Raw genomic sequence first — 24,307 nt, 5'->3', positions numbered from 1 at the left:
GAGGGAGAGAGAAAACGGGTAATTATAGACCGGTTAGCCTGACATCAGTAGTGGGGAAAATGTTGGAATCAATTATTAAGGATGAAATAGCAGCGCATTTGGAAAGCAGTGACAGGATCGGTCCAAGTCAGCATGGATTTATGAAGGGGAAATCATGCTTGACAAATCTTCTGGAATTTTTAGAGGATGTAACTAGTAGAGTGGACAAGGGAGAACCAGTGGATGTGGTGTATTTGGACTTTCAAAAGGCCTTTGACAAGGTCCCACATAAGAGATTGGTGTGCAAAATCAAAGCACATTGTATTGGGGGTAATGTACTGGCATGGATAGAGAATTGGTTGGCAGACAGGAAGCAGAGAGTCGGGATAAACGGGTCCTTTTCGGAATGGGAGGCAGTGACTAGTGGAGTGCCGCAGGGCTCAGTGCTGGGACCCCAGCTATTTACAATATACATTAATGATTTGGATGAAGGAATTGAATGTAATATCTCCAAGTTTGCAGATAACACTAAACTGGGTGGCGGTGTGAGCTGTAAGGAGGATGCTAAGAGGCTGCAGGGTGATTTGGACAGGTTAGGTGAATGGGCAAATGCATGGCGGATGCAGTATAATGTGGATAAATGTGAGATTATTCACTTTGGAGGCAATAACAAGAAGGCAGAATATTATCTGAATGGCAGCAGATTAGGAAAAGGGTAGGTGCAATGAGACCTGGGTGTCATGGTTCATTAATCATTGAAAGTTGACATGCAGGTACAGCAGGCGGTGAAGAAGGCAAATGTCATGTTGGCCTTCATAGCTAGGGGATTTGAGTACAGGAACAGGGAGGTCTTACTGCAGTTGTACAGGGCCTTAGTGAGGCCTCACCTGGAATATTGTGTTCAGTTTTGGTCTCCTAATGTGAGGAAGGACGTTCTTGCTATTGAGGGAGTGCAGCGAAGGTTCACCAGACTGATTCCAGAGATGGCTGGACTGGCGTATGAGGAGAGACTGGATCAACTGGGCCTTTATACACTGGAGTTTAGAAGGATGAGAGGGGATCTCATAGAAATGTATAAGATTCTGAAGGGACGGGACAGGTTAGATGCAGGAAGAATGTTCCCAATGTTGGGGAAGTCCAGAGCCAGGGGACACAATTTTAGGATAGAGGTAGGCCATTTAGGACTGAGATGAGGAGAAACTTCTTCACTCAGAGAGTTGTTAACCTGTGGAATTCCCTGCCGCAGAGAGTTGTTGATGCCAGTTCATTGCATATATTCAAGAGGGAGTTAGATATGGCCCTTACGGCTAAAGGGATCGAGGGGTATGGAGAGAAAGCAGGAAAGGGGTACTGAGGTGAATGATCAGCCATGATCTTATTGAATGGTGGTGCAGGCTCGAAGGGCCGAATGGCCTACTCCTGCACCTATTTTCTATGTTTCTATGTTTTTTCTAAACACCCACACACCTAAACACCTACACACCCACACACCTAAACACCTGCACACCCACACACCTAAACACCCAAACACCTAAACACCCACACACCCACACACACACACACCCTCACACACCTACACACACCCACACACCCACACACCCACACTCCTAAACTCCTAAAAACACCCACACACCCGCAATTTTGAATTGAAGAAGTTTTATCACTTGCAGAAAAAAAAACATATCTCTGAAGACATAGCTGCCCACTAATTAGAGTATAAAGTCTTTTATTTTACCAGCCATAGACAACTATAATTACCACTGCAGAATTCTAGATAACAGAGGATCTTCACAAATCAAAATACACTTCCACTTTCTGTAGGCTGCCTAACAAGACTGGATAAAATTACACATTCCAGAGAAACTGTTGTGTTTGTCTTGTCCTCCAAGAGGATCAAATCAGAAATCTGGTCCAACCCACTGGTGTTGCAAATAAACGCTGCCAATTTAGTATCCTGTCCTCCGTTTTCATTGTCACCTTCTCCCTCGCTCACTCCTTCTTCCTCGGTCCTTCCTTCTTCGTGTTTTCCCTTCCCCTACCTCTCCACCCTCTCTCCACCCCACCTCTTGCTTCCCCCTCCCTCTCCACCTCACCTCTTGCTTCCCCCTCCTTCTCCACCCCAGCTCTTCACCCTCTCCTTCACCCTCACCCTCTCCCTCCCTCTCACCTCTCTCTCCCCTGCCCTCCCTCTCCCCTCTTCTCTCTCCCTCGCCCCTTTCCTCCCTTCCCCCTCTCTCAAACCCTGTAATATTAAACTGAAGCCCCGTCTACCCTCTCAGATGGACGTAAATTCCATGGCACTCTTAAAAGAGCAGGGAAGTTGATCGATGGCCTGCCCTCAAAAAACCAACGTCATTAAAATAAATTACCTGGTCATTATCACATTGCAGTTTGTGGGAGCTTGATGTGCGCAAATTGGCTGCCGCATTTCCCTGCATTACAACAGTGACTACACTTAAAGTACTTAATTGGCTGTAAAATGTTTTGGGACATTCTGAAATGTCAACGGCGCTATATAAATGCAAGTTCTTGCTTTCTTTCATAGTTTTAATTACAAGATAGTTTTCAATGAAGAAGGCAATTGGGCCCATTTGCTCTCACCCTTCCAGAATGCCAATCCTAATCAATCTCTGGCCCTCAAAAATACAATCACTATTACGTTCTCCAACGCAGTCTGCGGGTCCCTTACCCTCACTGGCTCAGTTCTTTTTACATTAGAAAGAACAATGAGTGAAGACAAAAGCAATCTTAGCCAACAGATTGAGATTAACTTCAGGAACAGCAACTCCTGATGAGCAGAATAATCAGCTCAACACACTCACACACTCTCTCATACTCGCTCACTCATTCACACGATGTTGGATACGGTACCAGAGTGGTTATGTTACTGGACAAGCAATCCAGAGAACTGGACTAAATATCCAGAGACATGAGTTCAAATCCCACCATGGCAGCTAGGAATTTAAAATTAGTTAACCATGATTGTTGTAAAAACCCATCTGGTTCACTAATGTACTTTCGGGAAGGAAATCTGCGGTCTGACCTATATGTGACTCCAGACCCACAGCAATGTGGTTGACTCTTAACTGCCCTCTGAAATGGCCTAGCAAGCCACTCAGTTGGACCAAACCATTGCAAAGAACAGCGGTTCAAGATGGCGGCTCACCACCACCTTCTCAAGGGCAATTGGGGTTGGGCAATAAATGCTGGCCTTGCTGGCGACGTATGCTATCCGCTCCTCTCCCCTCTCTGCCCCATGCTCCGCTCCTCCCCCTCTCTGCCCCATGCTCCGCTCCTCCCCTTCTCTGCCCCATGCTCTCTGCTCCTCCACCTCTCTGCCCCATGCTCCGCTCCTCCCCCTCTCTGCCCCATGCTCTCCGCTTCTCCCACTCTCTGCCCCATGCTCTCTGCTCCCCCCTTCTCTGACCCATGCTCTCTGCTCCTCCCCCTCTCTGTCCCATGCTCTCTGCTTCTCCCCCTCTCTGCCCCATGCTCTCTGCTCCCCCCCTCTCTGCCCCATGCTCTCTGCTCCTCCCCCTCTCTGCCCCATGCTCTCCGCTCTTCCCCTTCTCTGCCCCATGCTCTCTGCTCCTCCCCCTCTCTGCCCCATGCTCTCTGTTCCTTCCCCTCTCTGCCCCATGCTCTCTGCTCCTCCCCCTCTCTGCCCCATGCTCTCTGTTCCTCCCCCTCTCTGCCCCATGCTCTCCGCTCCCCTTCTCTGCCCCATGCTCTCTGCTCCTCCCCCTCTCTGCCCCATGCTCTCTGCTCCTCCCCCTCTCTGCCCCATGCTCTCTGCTCCTCCCCCTCTCTGCCCCATGCTCTCCGCTCCCCTTCTCTGCCCCATGCTCTCTGCTCCTCCCCCTCTCTGCCCCATGCTCTCTGCTTCTCCCCTTCTCTGCCCCATGCTCTCTGCTCCTCCCCCTCTCTGCCCCATGCTCTCTGCTCCTCCCCCTCTCTGCCCCATGCTCTCTGCTCCTCCCCCTCTCTGTCCCATGCTCTCCGCTCCTCCCCTTCTCTGCCCCATGCTCGCTGCTCCTCCCCCTCTCTGCCCCATGCTCTCCGCTCTCCTTCTCTGCCCCATGCTCTCTGCTCCTCCCCCTCTCTGCCCCATGCTCTCTGCTCCTCCCCCTCTCTACCCCATGCTCTCTGCTTCTCCCCCTCTCTGCCCCATGCTCTCTGCTCCCCCCCTCTCTGCTTCATGCTCTCTGCTCCTCCCCCTCTCTGCCCCATGCTCTCTGTTCCTCCCCCTCTCTGCCCCATGCTCTCTGCTCCCCCCCTCTCTGCCCCATGCTCTCTGCTCCTCCCCCTCTCTGCCCCATGCTCTCCGCTCCCCTTCTCTGCCCCATGCTCTCTGCTCCTCCCCCTCTCTGCCCCATGCTCTCTGTTTCTCCCCTTCTCTGCCCCATGCTCTCTGCTCCTCCCCCTCTCTGCCCCATGCTCTCTGTTCCTTCCCCTCTCTGCCCCATGCTCTCTGCTCCTCCCCCTCTCTGCCCCATGCTCTCTGTTCCTCCCCCTCTCTGCCCCATGCTCTCCGCTCCCCTTCTCTGCCCCATGCTCTCTGCTCCTCCCCCTCTCTGCCCCATGCTCTCTGCTCCTCCCCCTCTCTGCCCCATGCTCTCTGCTCCCCCCCCTCTCTGCCCCATGCTCTCTGCTTCTCCCCTTCTCTGCCCCATGCTCTCTGCTCCTCCCCCTCTCTGCCCCATGCTCTCTGCTCCTCCCCCTCTCTGCCCCATGCTCTCTGCTCCTCCCCCTCTCTGTCCCATGCTCTCCGCTCCTCCCCTTCTCTGCCCCATGCTCGCTGCTCCTCCCCCTCTCTGCCCCATGCTCTCCGCTCTCCTTCTCTGCCCCATGCTCTCTGCTCCTCCCCCTCTCTACCCCATGCTCTCTGCTTCTCCCCCTCTCTGCCCCATGCTCTCTGCTCCCCCCCTCTTTGCCCCATGCTCTCTGCTCCTTCCCCTCTCTGCCCCATGCTCTCCGCTCCTCCCCTTCTCTGCCCCATGCTCTCTGCTCCTCCCCCTCTCTGCCCCATGCTCTCTGTTCCTCCCCCTCTCTGCCCCATGCTCTCTGCTCCTCCCCTTCTCTGCCCCATGCTCTCTGTTCCTCCCCCTCTCTGCCCCATGCTCTCCGCTCCCCCTCTCTGCCCCATGCTCTCTGCTCCTCCCCCTCTCTGCCCCATGCTCTCTGCTCCTCCCCCTCTCTGCCCCATGCTCTCTGCTCCTCCCCCTCTCTGCCCCATGCTCTCTGCTCCGCCCCCTCTCTGCCCCATGCTCTCTGCTCCGCCCCCTCTCTGCCCCATGCTCTCTGCTCCTCCCCCTCTCTGCCCCATGCTCTCTGCTCCCCCCCTCTCTGCCCCATGCTCTCTGCTCCTCCCCCTCTCTGCCCCATGCTCTCTGTTCCTCCCCCTCTCTGCCCCATGCTCTCTGCTCCCCCCCTCTCTGCCCCATGCTCTCTGCTCCTCCCCCTCTCGGCCCTATGCTCTCTGTTCCTCCCCCTCTCTGCCCCGTGCTCTCTGTTCCTCCCCCTCTCTGCCCCATGCTCCGCTCCTCCCCCTCTCTGCCCCATGCTCTCCGTTCCTCCCCCTCTCTGCCCCATGCTCTCCGTTCCTCCCCCTCTCTGCCCCATGCTCTGCTCCTCCCCTTCTCTGCCCCATGCTCTCTGCTCCTCCCCTTCTCTGCCACATGCTCTCTGTTCCTCCTCCTCTCTGCCCCATGCTCTCCGCTCCTTCCCCCCTCTGCACCATGCTTTCTGTTCCTCGCCCTCTCTGCCCCATGCTCTCTATCCCTCCTCCTCTCTACCCCATGCTCACACTTAACTCTACTCATCTTGGAGGTGGCTCCTTCCATGCTCTGTTCCTGTGTGTATCTCTTGTTCTAAAGAACTTGCATTTTACATCTCCTTTCACGACCTCAGGGCGTCTCAAAGCCAACGAAGTTCTTTTGAAGTGTAGACACTGTTATAATGTAAGGAAAACTGGCGGCCAATTTACACGCAGCGAGGAACCTGTAATGAGATAAATAACCAATTAAACTGCTTTAATGATGTTGGTTAATGAATATATATTGGCCAGGACACCAGGGAGATCTCCCTGTTCTTCTTAGAAATAGTGCTGTGGGATCTTTTACATCCACATTCAGATGAATTAGATGGGCCTTGGTCTGTCTTCCTCCAGCAATTCCTGTGTGACACGAGTGACAGAGGAGCGTTACAGATAATGCTAATTTGTGCATGGTGGGCGTGTAGGCAGATTAATTCATGTACCCCTGGCATCTCTCCTTTATGTACATTTGTCTCGAGTTCTTCTTGAAAAACTTTTCCACGAAGGACAGGTGCTGAGGCACGGTCCAACTGGTTGGAGTGTTCCGTGGCAGCCTGGCCAGACCCATCCTTCGCAACACCGGGGACAGATAGAATCTCAGCACGTAGTGACACTTGGTGTTTGCATACGAAGGGTCTATGCACAGCTTGATGTAGCCGCACACAAAGGTGGCCCTCAGGATGAGGGCCACGTTTGGAACGTCCTTTCCCTCCTTGTCCAGAGATTTGTACATCGTGTCTCTGCGGACACGGTCCATTTTCGATCTCTAGACGAAATGGAAGATGGCCCGGGTGACTGCCACGGCACAGGAGCAGGGTATGGGCCAGACCTGCGCCACGTACAACAACACCGAGAGCACCTCACTCCTGATGACCAGGTTCTTTCCTGCGATGGAGAGGGAGCGCAGCTTCCACCATCCCAGTTTATGTTTAAATTTAGCGATACGCTCCTTCCAGTTTTTGACGCACGCCCCATCTGCTCCGAACCATATTCCCAACACCTTCAGGTAATCTGACTTCACGGTGAAGGGAATAAAGGATCGGTCGGACCAGCTTCCAAAGAACATGGCCTCGCTTTTGCTGCGATTGACCTTCGCTCCCGAGGCCAGTTCAAACTGGTCGCAGATTGTGAGCAATCTGCGGACCGACTGCGGATCCGAGCAAAAGACGGTGACGTCGTCCATGTACAGGGAGGTCTTGACCTGAGCGTCTCCGCTGCCTGGGATTGTCACTCCCCTAATGCCCACATCCTTCCTGATGGACTCGGCAAAGGGCTCGATACAGCACACAAACAAGCAGAGGAGAGGGGACAGCCTTGCCTGACTCCAGACCTGATCGGAAAGCTTTCAGTTTTCCACCGGTTGATTAGAACTGTGCTACTGATGTCTGTGTAAAACAGTTGAATCCAATTGCGGATACTCTCCCCAAACCCCATCTTGGAGAGCACGTCCATCACGTACATGTGCGATATCCTGTCAAAGGCCTTCTCCTGGTCCAAGCTGATTAAACAGGTGTCCACCCTTCTGTCCCGCACGCAGGCGATCGTATCCCTGAGTAGCGCAAAGCTATCAGAGACCTTCCTGCCGGGGACAGCACAGGTCTGGTCCGGGTGGATCACCAGCTCCAGAGCAGACTTGACCCTGTTTGCGATGACCTTCGACAGGATCTTGTAGTCCACATTGGGCAGCGAAATGGGCCGCCAGTTTTTGATTTCCTCCCTCTCCCCCTTCTGCTTGTAGATGAGGGTGATGATGCCTTTCCCCATTGATTCTGACATGCTGCCAGCCAGAAGCATACCCCGTACACTTCCAGCAGGTCTGGGCCTATCCAGTCCCACAGAGCCGAGTACAACTCGATCGGTAAGCCGTCGCTTCCGGGAGTTTTACTCGTTGCGAGGGACCCGACGGCCTTTGTCAGCTCATCCAGAGTTAGCGGGTGGTCCAGACTCTCCGAAATAGATGACAGGAAAAATTGGAAGGCCGCGCGGTCTGTGGGCTTGACGTCATACAGACTGGCATAGAAGGATTTGCTGATCCTCAGCATGTCGGGCTGTGAAGACGTCATAGAACCCTCTTCTTCCATTGATCACAGAGCTCCCCCTGTGTACCTTTTAGAAGAAGAAACGCGAACACATCTCATCCTGCTCGACGGAGCGGACTCTGGAGCGGAAGATGATTTTGGAGGACTCTGAGGCAAAGAATGAGGCTTGCTGGCCCTTCACCTCTTGGAGTTCCTCCGCGACATCGACCCCCATCGACTGCAGCAGGAGCAGGTTTTGCATACTCTTCTGGAGTTGGGACAATTCCCACTGTCTCCCTCTCACCTCCTGAACACCTTTGAGGATGAAGAACCTCTTGATGTTTGTCTTGATTGTTTTCCACCAGTGCATCAGGGAATTACAGAGGTGTTTTTACGGTTCTCCAACCTTTGTAATCCCTCTTGACTTCCTCACTGTTTTCCGGGGTCAACAGTTTCACGTTGAGCTTCCATATCCCCCTGCCAACTTTCTGGTCTTCCTGTGGGAGGCAGTCGGCCAGTAGGAGACAGTGGTCAGAGAAGAACACCGGCGTGACGTCGGTGGATCTGACCTTGAGCGTTTGGGACACAAACATGAAGTCTATTCTGGAACGGACGGACCCGTCTGGTCTCGACCAGGTGTATCTGCACAGTGCTCCGTCTGCAGGGTTGCTGAAGACGTCGCACAGCTTGGCATCTTTTACCGCGTCCATCAGGAGTTTGGATGTGGTGTCCAGTTTGCTGTCGGCTCTACAGGCTGCCGCGGAATGCTCCAACCAGTTGGACCATGCCTCACCACCTGTCCTTCGTGGAAAAGTTTTTCAAGGAAAAACACCATTGACCACAAGGCCATAAAGCAGTGGTCGGCACGCAAGTTCCTGGACGCCCTACAAAAGGAGATGATGTAACCTATCGGACGGTTCCCCGAGCAGACTGTCAAACTCATTTGGCAAAATGTCTCATCGCCAGAGCTTTCGCTCAAGCACCAAGACGTAGCTTGGTTGGCGATGAGAAGGGCCCTACCCGTCAGATCCTTCATGCACAGCCGGGGTTTCAGAGACACGGCACTCTGCCCCCGAGTCGGTTGTGGTGCGGACGAGACTGTCATCCATCTCCTTCAGGATTGCCCCTTTGCAAGGCAGATCTGGAAGGAGATGCAGTGGTTGCTGTCGAGGTTCATCCCAAGCAGCTCCGTAACACAGGACTTTGTGCTCTGCGGACTGTTCCCAAGGACACACACCGAGACAGACATCATCTGCTGCTGGAGGGCCATCAACTCGGTGAAAGATGCACTTTGGTCTTCCTGAAACTTGTTGGTCTTCCAGAGCAAGGAGATGTCCACGGCCGAGTGTTGCAGACTGGCGCAATCCAAGGTCCAGGAGTACGTGCTGAGGGACGCACTAAAGATTGGTGCAGTCGCCGCAAAGGCACGATGGGGAAGAGCCACAGTTTAAGGCCCTTCTGCCACGGTAAACCCAGGGGATGGAATCAGGCCCCCCTCGGGCTGTACTTGTTAATCTGCTTGTGTACATAGAGCACCATGTACTGAAAAACACCTGTGTTGTGCCATGTATAATGAAATGTTTAGTAACTTGTAAAGAAATATAAATGTATCTCCATCCATTCAGTGTACTGCATTCATCTGCATAGTTCTACATGTAACGTTATTCGTGATCAGTATTGAAATGTATCCTGGACTGTAATGTAAACCTGTTCTCATCTGCTCCATGTAATACCCTTATTTGCACAGTACTACATGTAACGTGATTTATGGATTGTACTAAACTGTACCTTGAAATGAAATGTACGCAAGTGTATTGTATGGAACTGCTGTCAGCATCCAAACAAATTGTGTGGAATTGCTGACCGCAATGTACTGAACTATTTTCCAGTGTATTGTGAAAATGTTATATGAATAAAGTATATTTTTGAAAAAAAATGTGTCTTCAGTTCTTTGTTCCAATCTCCCCATGTATTTATATGTCCTGCTTGTGTATTTATCTTGGTGTTTATCTCTTGCGTATCTTGGTCTCTACTCCAACTTTGTGTCTCTCTACTTCTCTCTCTGTCGTGTGTATGTGTCTGTCGACCTCTCCCTTCAGTGCGCCCCCCCGCCTCCGTCTGTGCCTCTTCTATCTCCTCTGTCTGCCTGTGAATGGGGGCTCCTCCTTGTTGGTGTCACTCTGTGCGTTCTTTAGTATCTCTGCGTGTCCTTGTGTCTGGGTGTGTGCATTCCTGGGTCACTGTTTCTCTCTCTCTCTCTCTCTCTCCTGTGTTTTATGCTTCTTTATATTTCTGTCTCTCCTGGTTAATGTTCTTGTCCGGATTCTCCAGTTCTATCTCTCCTCCCCCCGGCTCCAGCTCCCGTTCTGGCGATCCCTGGCTCCAGCTCCCGTTCTGGTTTAACCCCTTCCTGTTCCTGCTGCTGCTCACTCCAGTTCTTGCTCACGTTTCTGGGACCCTCCCTCTCCTCACGCTTCACGTTGTTATCTCTCTCTCTCTCTTCCCCCCCCCCCCCCCCCCCCCACACACACACACACATACACACCCTTTGCATTTGCTCATTGTATCGCTCTGTTTCTGCCTCTCCCCTTGCTCTGAATTATACCTGAATATCTGCGGCTGCCAAGACTCCCTCCACTTCCAATTCGATATTTCCTTTGTTACTCTGACCCTAAGCCTCTCCCTTCTTTCTTGTCCATCTCTTAACGCTATCTTTTCTCTCTAATACTCCCGTCCCATCTGTTCGCCGCTTCCCACGCTCCTTGTGTGACTCCTACTCATTTCTCGCAATTGATCTAAACTTTTGCTATCATTTCCCGTCCGCCCCTAGCTCCGGGGATTATCGCCTCGTCCCTCTCCCCTTGACCCTTCTCCCCACTTCCACTCGCTCTTTATATATAATATTAAAAAAAAAGTATTTATCTTGTCCATTTAAGACTCCCCCCTCCACCCACGCGTCACTAAAGCCGTTGACGTCTCGGTGATTTGGGCTTTTATTTAGCAGCCGATCGGAGCCACAGGAGGAGACGGTCAAGCAGAACATACCGCAGCACCGCGTCCAGCCAGGGGAATAAGGGAGCGAGCCGGGGAGGGCGAAGAACCAGCGCCGTGACCCAGGGGACGAAAAGCGAAGAAGGGCCCGGGCTCCGGAGAGCGAAGGACATTTTGAAGACGTAAAAAAAACTTTTCGTTTTCAATGCTTGCCCCCTCCGAGTCAATATCGACAGACAGTGAGCGTGGGTTACACCTCCCTCAGACTCCGAAACTGACAAGACATTGATCAGAAGTCATGTATGAAGGGGGCCAGGCTGCCTTTTAAAGGGTGTACAAGGACTGTCACTGAGTGGGGTTTGGGAGGTGAGGGAGGGGGAAAGGGATAACCTTGATCAGACTGAGAGGGGAGGCTAAGTCATTCGTCCCAAAATCTGATTGCAGGAGGGACCTCTCAAGAAATTGAAGGGTTATCTGTCTTCACAGCGGTGTGTGTGTGAGAGAGAGAGACAGAGGAGAGAATAATTGACAAAGTGGAGCGGCTCTCCTCCCAGCTTCTGATTTTATTTTATATATAAACACACGCACACACACAGGGCGAGGTGATGCGGCTGATCAGAGCCACAGTCCGGCTCCTGTTCCTCATCTGTCTGACCACTTTCTTCGTACTGCTCAGGGGAGTTCCGACTGGCAAACTCGACCAGCGGGAGAGAGGCAGCGCGGCACTGGAGGTGAGTATTACGTTTAATAAATGGATTGAATGTATTATTGAAACACACACACACACGGGCCAGCCCCACGGAATGGAGAGAGGCAGCAAGTCTGAATCAAAGATATATCAAAGGTTTGTCAGGATGTTCCCCCGGTGAGGGACTTCAGTTACCAGGAGAGGTTGGTAAAGTTAGGACTGCTCTCCTTGGAACAAAGAAGGTTAGGAGGTGACCTAATAGAGGTTCTTCACTCAGAGAGTTGTGAACCTGTGAAATTCCCTACCCCAGAAAGTTGAGTCCAGTTCGTTGGATATATTCAAGAGGAAGTTAGATGTGGCTCTTACGGCTAAAGGGATCAAGGGGTATGGAGAGAAAGGAGGAAAGGGGTACTGAGGCGAATGATCAGCCATGATCATATTGAATGGTGGTGCAGGCTCCAAGGGCCGAATAGAAACATAGAAAATAGGTGCAGGAGTAGGCCTACTCCTGCACCTATTTTCTATGTTTCTATGTTTTGAAGATGATGAGCGGTTTTGATCAGGGTAAATAGGAGGAGGGGAAATTTCCTCTGGCGATTTGGTCAATAACCAGAGGCCATAGATTTAAAATCATTGGGGAAAACCCTAGCGGGGAGATGAGGAGAAATTGGAGAGTTGTGGGGACCTGGAACGCTGTACCTGAAGGCTGATTCCACAAGTCATTTTCAAAGGGAGTTGGACAGGCAGTGGAGGATGAGGGATTTTCAGGGTTAGGGACAAGAAGCAGGGATGTGGGACGAAGCACGGCTGCTCTGTCAAAGAGCCGGCAGGGGCACAAGTGGCCGAATGGCCTCCTTCTGGGCGGTAAGTTTCTACCAATCTTCCAAAAGCTGGGAACGTGCCTCAGTAGAAAGTGGGCTTTGTGTTACATTGAATGTGTGTGTGTTATCTATGAAGAAGCCCAGGCGGCACCTTTTCCGCTGATAGTGGGGCACATTGCAGAAAAACGCGAGGTTTCCCTATTTATTTCAGGCTGGTGTTCAGCGGCAGTCCCAGGACAGGGAGTTATACTGTCACCGGGGCACGGGCGCGCACCCTCTGAAAGACTGGGGCGAACAGCAGCGGTTTTAAATCACTTCCAATGAGCATCAGGAGGTATAAATGCACCGATGTCGTGCAAAGTGCGATTTTAAAACCGATTGTGTCGGTTCTTTAGCTGCCTGTTTAAACACTTCGGTTTATTGCGCTTCAGGAGTGTTGATTCCTGCAAAGCCCACATGTGTAGACTGGGATAATGCAATGCAGGTGATCCAGAGTGTGGCGAGGAGATTAGGCGGATCGTGCTCCGTGCAGTGTGCCTGGACATTTTTTGCACGCTTGTTCTGTTCCTCACCCCTTCTAAAGTTCCCAGAGTCGGAGGTCCAGCGATCAGCTGCGATTCCGGATTCCAGCATCCGCAGTATTTCGCTTCTGGATCAGCTTCTGATCCCGGAGAGGGAGGGCACCGTGGTCCTGCAACCTCCAAACTGAACATGCACGGTGCCGGGATTGGCTTGTGCCCGGGCGGTGTTACACAAAGTGTTGCTGCACCCGAACCCTGCCCTAGCTGCTGCTGCAGGAAGAGTTTGAGTGTAGGAGAGATATGTCTGTGTGCTGTGAAGTGTGTGTTTGTGAAGGGGGGAAGAGATTCATGGTCCAGCAGCACAATTACACAGGGAACCACAAGAACTCTGCACAACACTCGAGGTAACACTCGTGGTAACCAGATGGTGTGACATTCCTGATGGTGAGATTCTCTGTTTAATCGGGATCCTGATGGTGAGATTCTGTTTAATCGGGATCCCGATGGTGAGATTCTCTGTTTAATCGGGATCCTGATGGTGAGATTCTGTTTAATCGGGATCCCGATGGTGAGATTCTCTGTTTAATCGGGATCCCGCTGGTGAGATTATGTTTAATCGGGATGCTGATGGTGAGATTCTGTTTAATCGGGATCCCGATGGTGAGATTCTCTGTTTAATCGGGATCCCGATGGTAAGATTCTGTTTAATCGGGATCCCGATGGTGAGATGGCGAGACTCTGTTTAATCAGGATTCTGATGGTGAGACTCTGTTTAATCGGGATCCTGATGATGAGATTCTCTGTTTAATCAGGATCCCGATGGTTTGATTCTGTTTAATCGGGATCCCGATGGTGAGACTCTGTTTAATCGGGATCTAGATGGTGAGACTTTGTTTAATCGGGATCCTGATGGGGAGATTCTGTTTAATCGGGATCCCGATGGTGAGATTCTCTGTTTAATCAGGAGAGGTGTACCGATGGATGTGGTGTATTTAGATTTCCAAAAGGCATTCGTTAAGGTGCCACACAAAAGGTTATTGCAGAAGATAGAAGTGCGCGGAATCAGAGGAAATGTATTAGCATGGATAGAGAATTGGCTGGCGAACAGAAAGCAGAGAGTCGGGATAAATGGGTCCTTTTCGGGTTGGAAATCAGTGGTTAGTGGTGTGCCACAGGGATCGGTGCTGGGACCACAACTGTTTACAATATACATAGTGACCTGGAAGAGGGGACAGAGTGTAGTGTAACAAAATTTGCAGATGACTCAAAGATTAGTGGGAAAGCGGGTTGTATAGAGGACACAGAGAGGCTGCTAAGAGATTTGGATAGGTTAAGCGAATGGGCTAAGGTTTGGCAGATGGAATACAATGTCGGAAAATGTGAGGTCATCAACCTTGGGGAAAAAAAGCAGTAAAATGGAATATTATTTGAATGGGGAGAAATTACAACATGCTGAGGTGCAGAGGGACCTGGGGGTCCTTGTGCATGAATCCCAAAAAGTTAGTTTGCCGGTGCAGCAGGTAATCAGGAAGGCGAATGGAATGTTGGACTTCATTGCGAGAGGGATGGAGTACAAAAGCAGGGAGGTCCTGCTGCAACTGTATCAGGTATTGGTGAGGCCGCACCTGGAGTACTGCATGCAGTTTTAGTCACCTTACTTAAGGAAGGATATACTGGCTTTGGAGGGGGTACAGAGACGATTCACTAGGCTGATTCCGGAGATGAGGGGGTTACCTTATGATGATAGATTGAGTAGACTGGGTCTTTACTCGTTGGAGTTCAGAAGGATGAGGGGTGATCTTATAGAAACATAAAAAATCATGAAAGGGATAGACAAGATAGAGGCAGAGAGGTTGTTTCCACTGGTAGGGGAGACTAGAACTAGGGGGCACAGCCTCAAAATACGGGGGAGCCAATTTAAAACCGAGTTGAGAAGGAATTTCTTCTCCCAGAGGGTTGTGAATCTGTGGAATTCTCTGCCCAAGGAAGCAGTTGAGGCTAGCTCATTAAATGTATTCAAGTCAAAGATAGATAGATTTTTAACCAATAAGGGAATTAAGGGTTACGGGGAGCGGGCGGGTAAGTGGAGCTGAGTCCACGGCCAGATCAGCCATGATCTTGTTGAATGGCGGAGCAGGCTCGAGGGGCTAGATGGCCTACTCCTGTTCCTAATTCTTATGTTCTTATGTTCTGATGGCAAGACTCTGTTTAATCAGGATCTAGATGGCAAGATTCTGTTTAATCGGGATCCTGATGGCGAGACTCTGTTTAATTGGGATCTAGATGGTGGGATTCGGTTTAATCGTGATCTAGATGGTCAGATTCTGTTTAATCGGGATCCTGATGGTGTGACTCTGTTTAATCGGGATCTTGATTGTGAGACTCTGTTTAATCGGGATCTAGATGGCAAGATTATGTTTAAATGGGATCTTGATGGTGGGATTCTGTTTCATCAGGATCTAGATGGTGAGATTCTGTTTAATCGGGATCCTGATGGTGAGATTCTCTGTTTAATTGGGATCCTGACGGTGAGATACTGTTTAATCGGGATCCCGATGGTGAGATTCTGTTTAATCGGGATCTAGATGGTGAGATTCTGTTTAATCGGGATCCTGGTGGTGAGACTCTGTTTAATCGGGATCCCGATGGTGAGAGTCTCTGTTTAATCGGGATCTAGATGGTGAGATTCTGTTTAATTGGGATCCTGATGGTGAGATTCTGTTTAATCGGGATCCCGATGGTGAGATTCTCTGTTTAATTGGGATCCCGATGGTGAAATTCTCTGTTTAATCGGGATCCCGATGGTGAGACTCTGTTTAATCGGGATCCCGATGGTGAGACTCTGTTTAATCGGGATCCCGATTGTGAGATTCTCTGTTCAATCGGGATCCCGATAGTGAGACTCCGTTTATTCGGGATCCGGGTGGTGAGACTCTGTTTATTCGGGATCCCGATGGTGAAATTCTGCTTAATCAGGATCCCGATGGTGAGATTCTGTTTAATCGGGATCTAAATGGTGAGATTCTGTTTAATCGGGATCCTGGTGGTGAGACTCTGTTTATTCGGGATCCCGATGGTGAGATTCTCTGTTTAATCAGGATCTAGATGGTGACATTCTCTGTTTAATCGGGACCCTAATGGTGAGACTCTGTTTAATCAGGATCCCGATGGTGAGACTCTGTTTAATCAGGATCCTGAAGGTGAGACTCTGTTTAAGTGAGATGGTGAGACGCTGCTGCAACCCTCATCCAGGCCTTTGTTACTTCTGACTTGACTATTCTAACGCACTCCTAACTCACACCGAGTCCCGCTCACCATCAACCCTGTGCTCGCTGACCTACATTGGCTCCCGATTAAGCAACACCATATTTCAAAATTCATCTAATTTTCAAATCCCTCCATGACCTCGCCCCTCCCTATTTCTGTAATCTCCCCCAGCACCACAACCACCCCTCCCCCCAGATATCTGCACTCCTCTAATGCTGCCCTCTTGTTGAGCATCCCTGATTATAATCGCTCAACCATTGGTGGCCATGCCTTCTGTTGCACAAGAACACAGGATATAGTAGGCCATTTGACCCCGTGAGCCTACTCCGCCATTTAATACGATCATGGCTGATCTGATCATGGACTCAGCTCCACTTCCCTGCCCGCTCCCCATAATCCTTTACTCCCTTATCACTCAAAAATCTGTCTATCTCCGCCTTAAATATATTCAATGACCCAGTCTCCACAGCTCCCTGGGTCAGAGAATTCCACAGATTTACAACCCTTTGAGAGAAGAAATTCTTCCTCATCTCAGTTTTAAATGGGCGAACCCTTATTCTGAGACTATGCCCCCTAGTTTTAGTTTCCCCTTTGAGTGGAAATATAATCTCTACATCCAACTTGTCGAGCCCCCTCATTATCTTATAAGTTTCAATAAGATCACCTCTCATTCTTCTGAACTCCAATGAGTATAGACCCCACCTACTCAACCTATCTTCATAATTCAACTCCCTCATCTCCGAAAACAACCTAGTGAACCTTCTCTGAACAGCCTCCAATGCAAGGTTATCTTTCCTTAAATACGGAGACCAAAACTGCACGCAGTATTGCAGGTGTGGCCTCACCAATACCCTGTACAGTTGTAGCAGGATTTCCCTGCTTTTATACTCTATCCCCTTTGCAATAAAGGCCAACATTCCACTTGCTTTTCTGATTACTTGCTGTACCTGCATACTAACTTTTTGTGCTCCAGGTCCCTCTGTACTGAAGCACTTTGCAATTTTTCTTCAGTTAAATTATAATCTGCTTTTCTATTTTTTCTGCCGAAGTGGATAACCTCACATTTTCCCACATTATACTCCATCTGCCTAAGCCCTAAGGTCTGGAACTCCCTGCCTAAACCTCTCCGCCTCTCTTCCTCCCTTTCCTCCTTCAAGACTCTCCTTAAAACATACCTCTTTGACCAAGCTTTTGGTCACCTGCCTTAATTTCTATTTATGCAGCTCGTTGTCAAATTTTTTATCTCATAATAGTCCTGCGAAGCGCCTTGGGATGTTTCACTATATAAAAGGCGCTATATAAATACAAGTTATTGTTGTTGTAATTGGGATCCTGATCGTGAGATTCTGTTTAATCGGGATCCTAAAATAATAAGAAAATAAGAATGAGGAGCAGGAATAGGTCAGTTGGTTAGTATTAAAAAATCTATCCATCGTAGTCTTGAATAAACTCAACGATTCAGCATCCACAGCCCTCTGGGGTAGAGAATTCCAAAGATTCACAACACTTTGGGCGAAGAATTTACTCCTCATCTCAGTCCTAAATGGCCAACCCCTTATCCTGAGACTGTGACCCCCTAATTCAAGACTCTCCTGCCAGGGGAAACACCATGTTGTTATTTATTTTATCATGGAAGCCTTCATTTTCAAGCCCCTCTTTGCTGTCACTAGACATCCTGTTATGTGCTCTTTCTGACAGTGGTCACTGGACAGTGATTAGAAGTGACAACTCGGGCTAATTCTTTCCCTCCCTGGTGTAGTACGCCCATTGCCCAGCAGAGATTAGCTACCTTGAGCACGTGCCATGAATTAAATCTAGATCCTTCCTGTGCCTCAATGGCTCAGTACCTCACTTGAGATTCTGCAAATCCAGGTAGCCTAAGGACTTTGAACGCAACAAGATTACCGGGTATAAAAACAGAAAATGCTGGAAATACTCGGCAGGTCAGGCAGCATCTGTGGAGAGAGAAACAGAGTTAAGGTTTCAGGTCGATGAGCTTTCGTCAGAACTGGAAAAAGAGAGATGAAATCGATGTTTAAGCAAGTGCAGGGGCTGGGAAAGGAGGGAGAGGAGGAAAGAACAAAAGGGAAGGTCTGTGAGAGGGTGGAAGGGAGCAAAGATTACCAGATGCCTTGTTTACAGACCCTTTTCTTACTAAACCTCCCGACCTTTCCTGGGATGATTTATGTGTCTTTCGGAAGCTCTCATAACTGAGCTCCAGTACATTCTGGTGAGGAGACACCACTTCCCGCTGCTCTGTGAGTTGTGATCTGCTTTTGATCTCTGTGGTGAGGAGGATTATTTCAGAACTCATCTGTTCCCAATTGCAGGTGAGACAAAGTCCAATGGGCACAGCTCTTGGCTTTAATGAGCCTCTGAAGGCTTACGGGGCGATTCAGTGTTGATGCCTCAGTACAAATATCTGTGATACTAAAAGCCACTCTCAAACTCGACCCCAAACAGATGGGCAGCAACATCACTGCTGGGGTCTGGGTGGTAATAATGAGGCTGAATATTCTGCATTTTAATAACTTGTTTTGCATAAAAGTCATAATAGAAGGACTCCCCTTAAAAAAAAATGAAATGCCAGTGGCTCGGAGGGTGAACCTGTTACTCTCCAAGGAAGGTCCCAGGTTCGAGCCCTGAGCTGAGTCAGTTGATCTGAGCTTGGGCATGAGGAATGGGCTTTGCGTCAGTGGACTAGGGAGGAGAAAATAAGCCGTTTCTACTCCTGATCCACAAAACCACGCCGAAGGTGTTCGTTTGTGTGTGCATCTGCTTGTGTTTGCATGCATGTGTGTGTGTGCGTGTGTGCCTGTATGTGTCCATGTATGTGTGTGTGCCTGTGTTTGTGTGCATGTGTGTGTGTGTGCTTGTATGTGTCTGTGTGTGTGTGTGTGTGTGTGCCTGTGTTTATGTGCATGTGTGTGTGTGCGTGTGTGCCTGTATGTGTCCGTGTGTGTGTGTGTGTGCCTGTGTTTATGTGCATGTGTGTGTGTGCGCGTGTGTGCCTGTGTGTGTCCGTGTGTGTGTGTGCCTGTGTTTATGTGCATGTGTTTGTGTGCATGTGTGCCTGTATGTGTCCGTGTATGTGTGTGTGTGCCTGTGTTTATGTGCATGTGTATGTGTGCGTGTGTGCCTGTATGTGTCCGTGTGTGTGTGTGTGCCTGTGTTTGTGTGTCCCAGGGCCTGACGCTCTAGCTCTTTTTATAGCCCCGACCCTCGGAGATGTTCTCTCGCAGGTCAGAGTGGCCCACGATGTCCCAGGGCCCGGCGCTCCAGCTCTTTTTATAGCCCTGGAGAACATCTGCGCAGGTCGGGGTTATAAAAAGAGCTGGAGCGCGGCCACTGCAGCTTCCAGCGCGAGCTGACACAATTGTGCGACAGCTTCGAGGTGGGCAACTGGGTGATGTCATCAGGACCCAGGTCGCCATTTGGAGCGTGGGCAGGAGCATCAGCAGGGCCCTAGTACAGCAGAGGAGCGGGAAGGTCGTGGTTAACTTGCGACGCGTGATCGGGGTGGAGGAGTGCTGAGGGATCGTGGCTGAGATTTGATGGGTGATCGTGACAAAGGTTTGGCGAATGTTTGGTGTGGCGGGAGATCGTGGCGGAGGTGCGGCGAGTGTTTTTGTGGCGGAGGAGCGGTGAGGGATTGTGGCGGAGGAGCGGCGAGAGATCATGGCGGAGGTGCGGCGAGTGCTTTTGTGGCGGAGGAGCGGTGAGGGATTGTGGCGGAGGAGCGGCGAGAGATCATGGCGGAGGTGCGGCGAGTGTTTTTGTGGCGGAGGAGCGGCGAGGGATCGTGGCGGAGGTGCGGCGAGTGTTTTTGTGGCGGAGGAGCGGTGAGGGATTGTGGCGGAGGAGCGGCGAGAGATCATGGCGGAGGTGCGGCGAGTGCTTTTGTGGCGGAGGAGCGGTGAGGGATTGTGGCGGAGGAGCGGCGAGAGATCATGGCGGAGGTGCGGCGAGTGTTTTTGTGGCGGAGGAGCGGCGAGGGATCGTGGCGGAGGTGCGGCGAGTGTTTTTGTGGCGGAGGAGCGGTGAGAGATCGTGGCAGAGGTACGGTGAATGAGGGTACGGGGCCCAGCAGAGCCGAGGGCCCAGGGGCAGCATGGGCCAGCCCACACTGTGATATGTGTGCGCACTAGGTCCGTGCAGCAGAGCAGGTCTCCAGCCGTCCTGGTTAACCCTTGCTACTGGATAAAGGCCTAGCTCTGTCAAACCCATGTGGTGGCTGGTGTGCAAGGGTCAAAAAATCCATGCACAGGCATCTTCCACCCCCTCAATTGGAGTTCAGGACTGGAACATCAGGTCCTTCATTAAAACTGTTGTGTATAGAAGAACTCCACGAGGCTGAGTACTGACTTAGTGTGACCTTAGTCTTCTTTATTACAACTCCAGAGTGCCTAAACGACATGGCAGCCAACATTTTATACTGGCCCTGCACGTGTGTGCAGGTGACCATTTGGACTCCAGCAATCGCGCCCTCTGGTGGCAAGTATAACATAGTTACATTCATAAAAGAAACATCTAACGCCTCTTTCTCGACCATACTATAGGCTCTCTCAGCCTTAGACAGACTTCTAGATGCGTATGCAACGGGTTGGAGGTTGCCCGATATATTGGCTTGCTGTAACACACAGCCGACCCCGTACGATGCGGCGTCACAAGCTAGCACTAAACGTTTACATGGGTCATAGTGTACAAGTAATTTAGTTTCCTGGCCTTCTCAAAGGCTATGTCTTGAGATTTGCCCCAAACCCCGTCGTCACCCTTATGTAGCAATATGTGCAAAGGCTCTAACAACGTGCTCAACCTGGGTAGAAAGTTAACAAAATAGTTGAGGAGTCCCAGGATCGAATGCAGCTCCGTGCATTCTTGATGGCCTCTGTCTTTGAGTCCGTGGGCCTGATGCCGTCTGCTGCAATCTTTCTCCCCAAAAATTCGACTTCTGGCACCAGAAAAACACACTTGGAGCATTTCAGCCTGAGTCCCACTCTGTCTAGGCGACTTAGAACCTCTTCCAGGATGAGGTTGTGTAGATGTTCGATGGTGTCACGACCAGCGATCGTCTTGAAACACAACGGTGCGCGGAACAGATGTCAGCAAACTCTCCACGTTTCTCTGCAAAATGGCTACAGCCGAGCGAATCCCAAAAGGGCACCTATGGTATATAAACAGCCCTTTGCGCGTGTTGATGCACGTCAGTCTTTTCGAAAATTCAGCCAACTCCTGTGTCATGTAGGCGGAAGTTCGGTCCAACTTGGTGAACGACTTCCCCCCCCCCCCCCTCGCTAACGTTGCGAACAGGTCATCCGCCTTGGGCAACGGGTACTGGTCCTGTAGTGAGACTCGGTTAATCGTTACCTTGCAGTCTCCGCAGATTCTGACCGTGTCATCGCTTTTCAACACCGGAACAATTGGACTGGCCCATTCGTTGAACTCGACTGCCGATATGATTCCTTCGCGTTGGAGTCTGTCCAGTTCGATCTCGACTTTCTCCCTCATCATGTACGGAACCGCCCGAGCCTTGTGATGGATGGGCTGTGCATCGGGGCCTAGATGGATCTGTACTGTGGCGCCTGTGAAGTTGCCTATGCCTGGTTCAAATAACGAGGGAAACTTGCTCAGCACTTGAGCACACGAGGCGTCATCCACTGAAGATAGTGCTTTGATGTCGTTCCAATTCCATCTAATCTTTTCTAGCCAGCTTCTGCCGAACAGTGTTGGGCCATTGCCTGGAACAATCCACAATGATAGGTCATGCACAGCTCCATCATACGATACCTTCACTGCCGCACTTCCAATGATTGGTATGAGCTCTTTGGTGTAGGTACGCAGCTTTGCATTAATCGGGCTCAGTTCGGCCTTTGTGCTTTATTGCCCCATAGTTTCACGAAAGCCTTCTGGCTCATTATAGAAACATAGAAACATAGACTGACTCGCACCAGTGTCCAACTCCATGGATACTGGAACTCCATTTAATTTGACTTTCAGCATTATAGGAGGGCTCTTGGTGGTGAAGGTATGTACCCCATACACTTCTTCCTCAGGTTGAGTTGCCTGTGCTGTGTGATCCACGCCGGATCGATCAGCCTCTGCCACGTGGTATGTCGCAGTACGTTTGCACATTCGTTGGAGGTGCCCATCGTTGTGCAACCTTTGCGCACGTAGTGCTTGAATCGACATTGATGGCCCAATGATTACCCCCGCAGTGCCAACACGGTGCTAATGGATTCACATTCACCCCTGATGGCAGACTCCAGGTCATCACAGGTCTTGCAGTCACAGACGTATAGGCCCTGCCATATGCAGTTCGACCTGCTAGCAACGTCATTTTATGCACAGTACTTGCCGGTGAGCTTCGATGTTGAGAAGATATCTATTTGATGTTATCGTACGTGGCTATGTATGCCTGGGCGATCGCGACGGCCCTGCTCAGGTCTAGGATTTTGGCAGCCAGCAGCTTTCAAAGAATGACCTCGTGGCTGATGCCCAGCACGAAAAAGTCCCGCAGCATTTGCCCCAACGCAGCTCCAAAATCGCAAGGTCATGCAAGGCGTCTCAGGTCGGCAACATAATCCGCCACGTCCTGGCCCCCGGAGCAATGGTGCGTGTAAAAACAATATCTGGCCATGAGGATACTCTCCTTCAGCTTGAGGTGCTCCCGAACTAGCGTGTATAGCACTGTATATTCCTTCTCCGTTGCTTTTGTCGGTGCGAGCAGATTCTTGATGAGGCCGTATATTTTAGGCCCACAGACGGTGAGGAGAACCGCCCTGCGCTTAACCGCGTTAGTGTCTCCTTCCAGCTCGTTGGCCACGAAGTACTGGTCGAGACGCTCGACGAAGGCTTCCCAATCTTCACCCTCTACGAATCTCTCTAATATTCCAACGGCAGCCATGGTTGCTTGAAGGTTCGTAATTGTTGTGTATAGAGGACCTCCACGAGGCTGAGTACTGTGAGCTAAACTTAGTGTGACCTTAGTCTTCTTTATTACAACTTCAGAGTGCCTAAACAACATGGCAGCCAACCTTTTATATTGGCTCTGCACGTGTATGCAGGTGACCATTAGGACTCCAACAATTACGCCTTCCAATGGCAAGTATTACATAGTTACATTCATAACAGAAACTCATATGAAAGCAAGTCATCCTCGTTCGAGAGACCGCCTATTGATGATGATGCTTTGTGTGCGCATGTGCATGTGTGTGTACATGTGCCTGTGTTTGTGTGTGCATGTAGGTACATGTGTACACGTGCATGTGTGCCTGTGTTTGTGTGTATGTGCCTGAGTGTGTATGTATGTGCCAGAGTATGTGCATGTGTTTGTGTGTGCATGTGCCTGTATTTGTGTATGTGCCTGTGCCTGTGTTTGTGTGTGTATAGAAACATAGAAACATAGAAAATAGATGCAGGAGTAGGCCATTCGGCCCTTCGAGCCTGTACCACCATTCGATATGATCATGGCTGATCATGCAACTTCAGTACCCCATTCCTGCTTTATCTCCATACCCCTTGATCCCTTTATGTGCCTGAGTATGTGTGTGCGCATGTGCTTGTGTTTGTGTGAGCATGTGAGTGCCTGTGTAAGTATGCGCATGTGTGTGCACCTTTTTCTCTCGATTTCCATCTTGCACTTCCTCCCTTACTCCCTATTCCTGCTTACTTTCTTTCTCTCTCACTTTTTATTCTGCCTTCTGTCCCATTGCTTTTTTTTTGACTGTCTCTCACTTTACTTGATACCTTCGCCCTCTGTATCTCATACACAACTCTTTCTTTGTTTTCTCATTCTCTGTCCCCTTTCCTCGTGTCCATCTAATGTCTGTCTGTCTTTCTTCCTCGCTTTCCTCTATTTCCTCTTCTCTCTTTCACTCTACGTGCATATGAGAGCGATGTGAACATTGGGTTGACTATTAGAGTGTGATGGCAGGGTGAAGGATGACCTGAGAGTAGGGATAGGTCAGCAGTTATGTGATTCTGCCCTGAACTTCACTATCCAGCTGTATCCAGCAGTATCAGTTACACTGTGCTTGGGTGATCAATCTGAGATTGAAACTATTTTAATGACTATCTGACTTGCAAGGCAAAGTGGAAGGGGAGATGACTGAGGTTACAATACTGCCTCTAGGTCCAAGCATCCACTGTATTAATGCCACTAACCAAATGGTTATTTATGCCACTAACCAAATAGTTAATTAGTTTAG

The 24,307-nt window shown here is 50.3% G+C and overlaps 1 protein-coding gene across 1 annotated transcript in view; it reads left to right on the top strand.

Annotated features, from left to right (window-relative positions):
- The first annotated feature begins 11,298 nt into the window (after positions 1–11,298).
- LOC139262393 (isthmin-2-like) overlaps positions 11,299–24,307 on the top strand; it is a 49,645-nt gene continuing 36,636 nt past the window's right edge. The window contains exon 1 of the mRNA XM_070877581.1: positions 11,299–11,534. Within this exon, the coding sequence (XP_070733682.1) occupies positions 11,409–11,534 (126 nt within the window). The 5' untranslated portion in view covers positions 11,299–11,408. The remainder of the gene's footprint in view (positions 11,535–24,307) is intronic.

Source organism: Pristiophorus japonicus, chromosome 4 (assembly GCF_044704955.1).
Source record: "Pristiophorus japonicus isolate sPriJap1 chromosome 4, sPriJap1.hap1, whole genome shotgun sequence".
NCBI lineage: Eukaryota > Metazoa > Chordata > Chondrichthyes > Pristiophoridae > Pristiophorus > Pristiophorus japonicus.
Note: the sequence above shows the minus strand (reverse complement) of the source record. Positions and strands in the feature narration are given on the sequence as shown.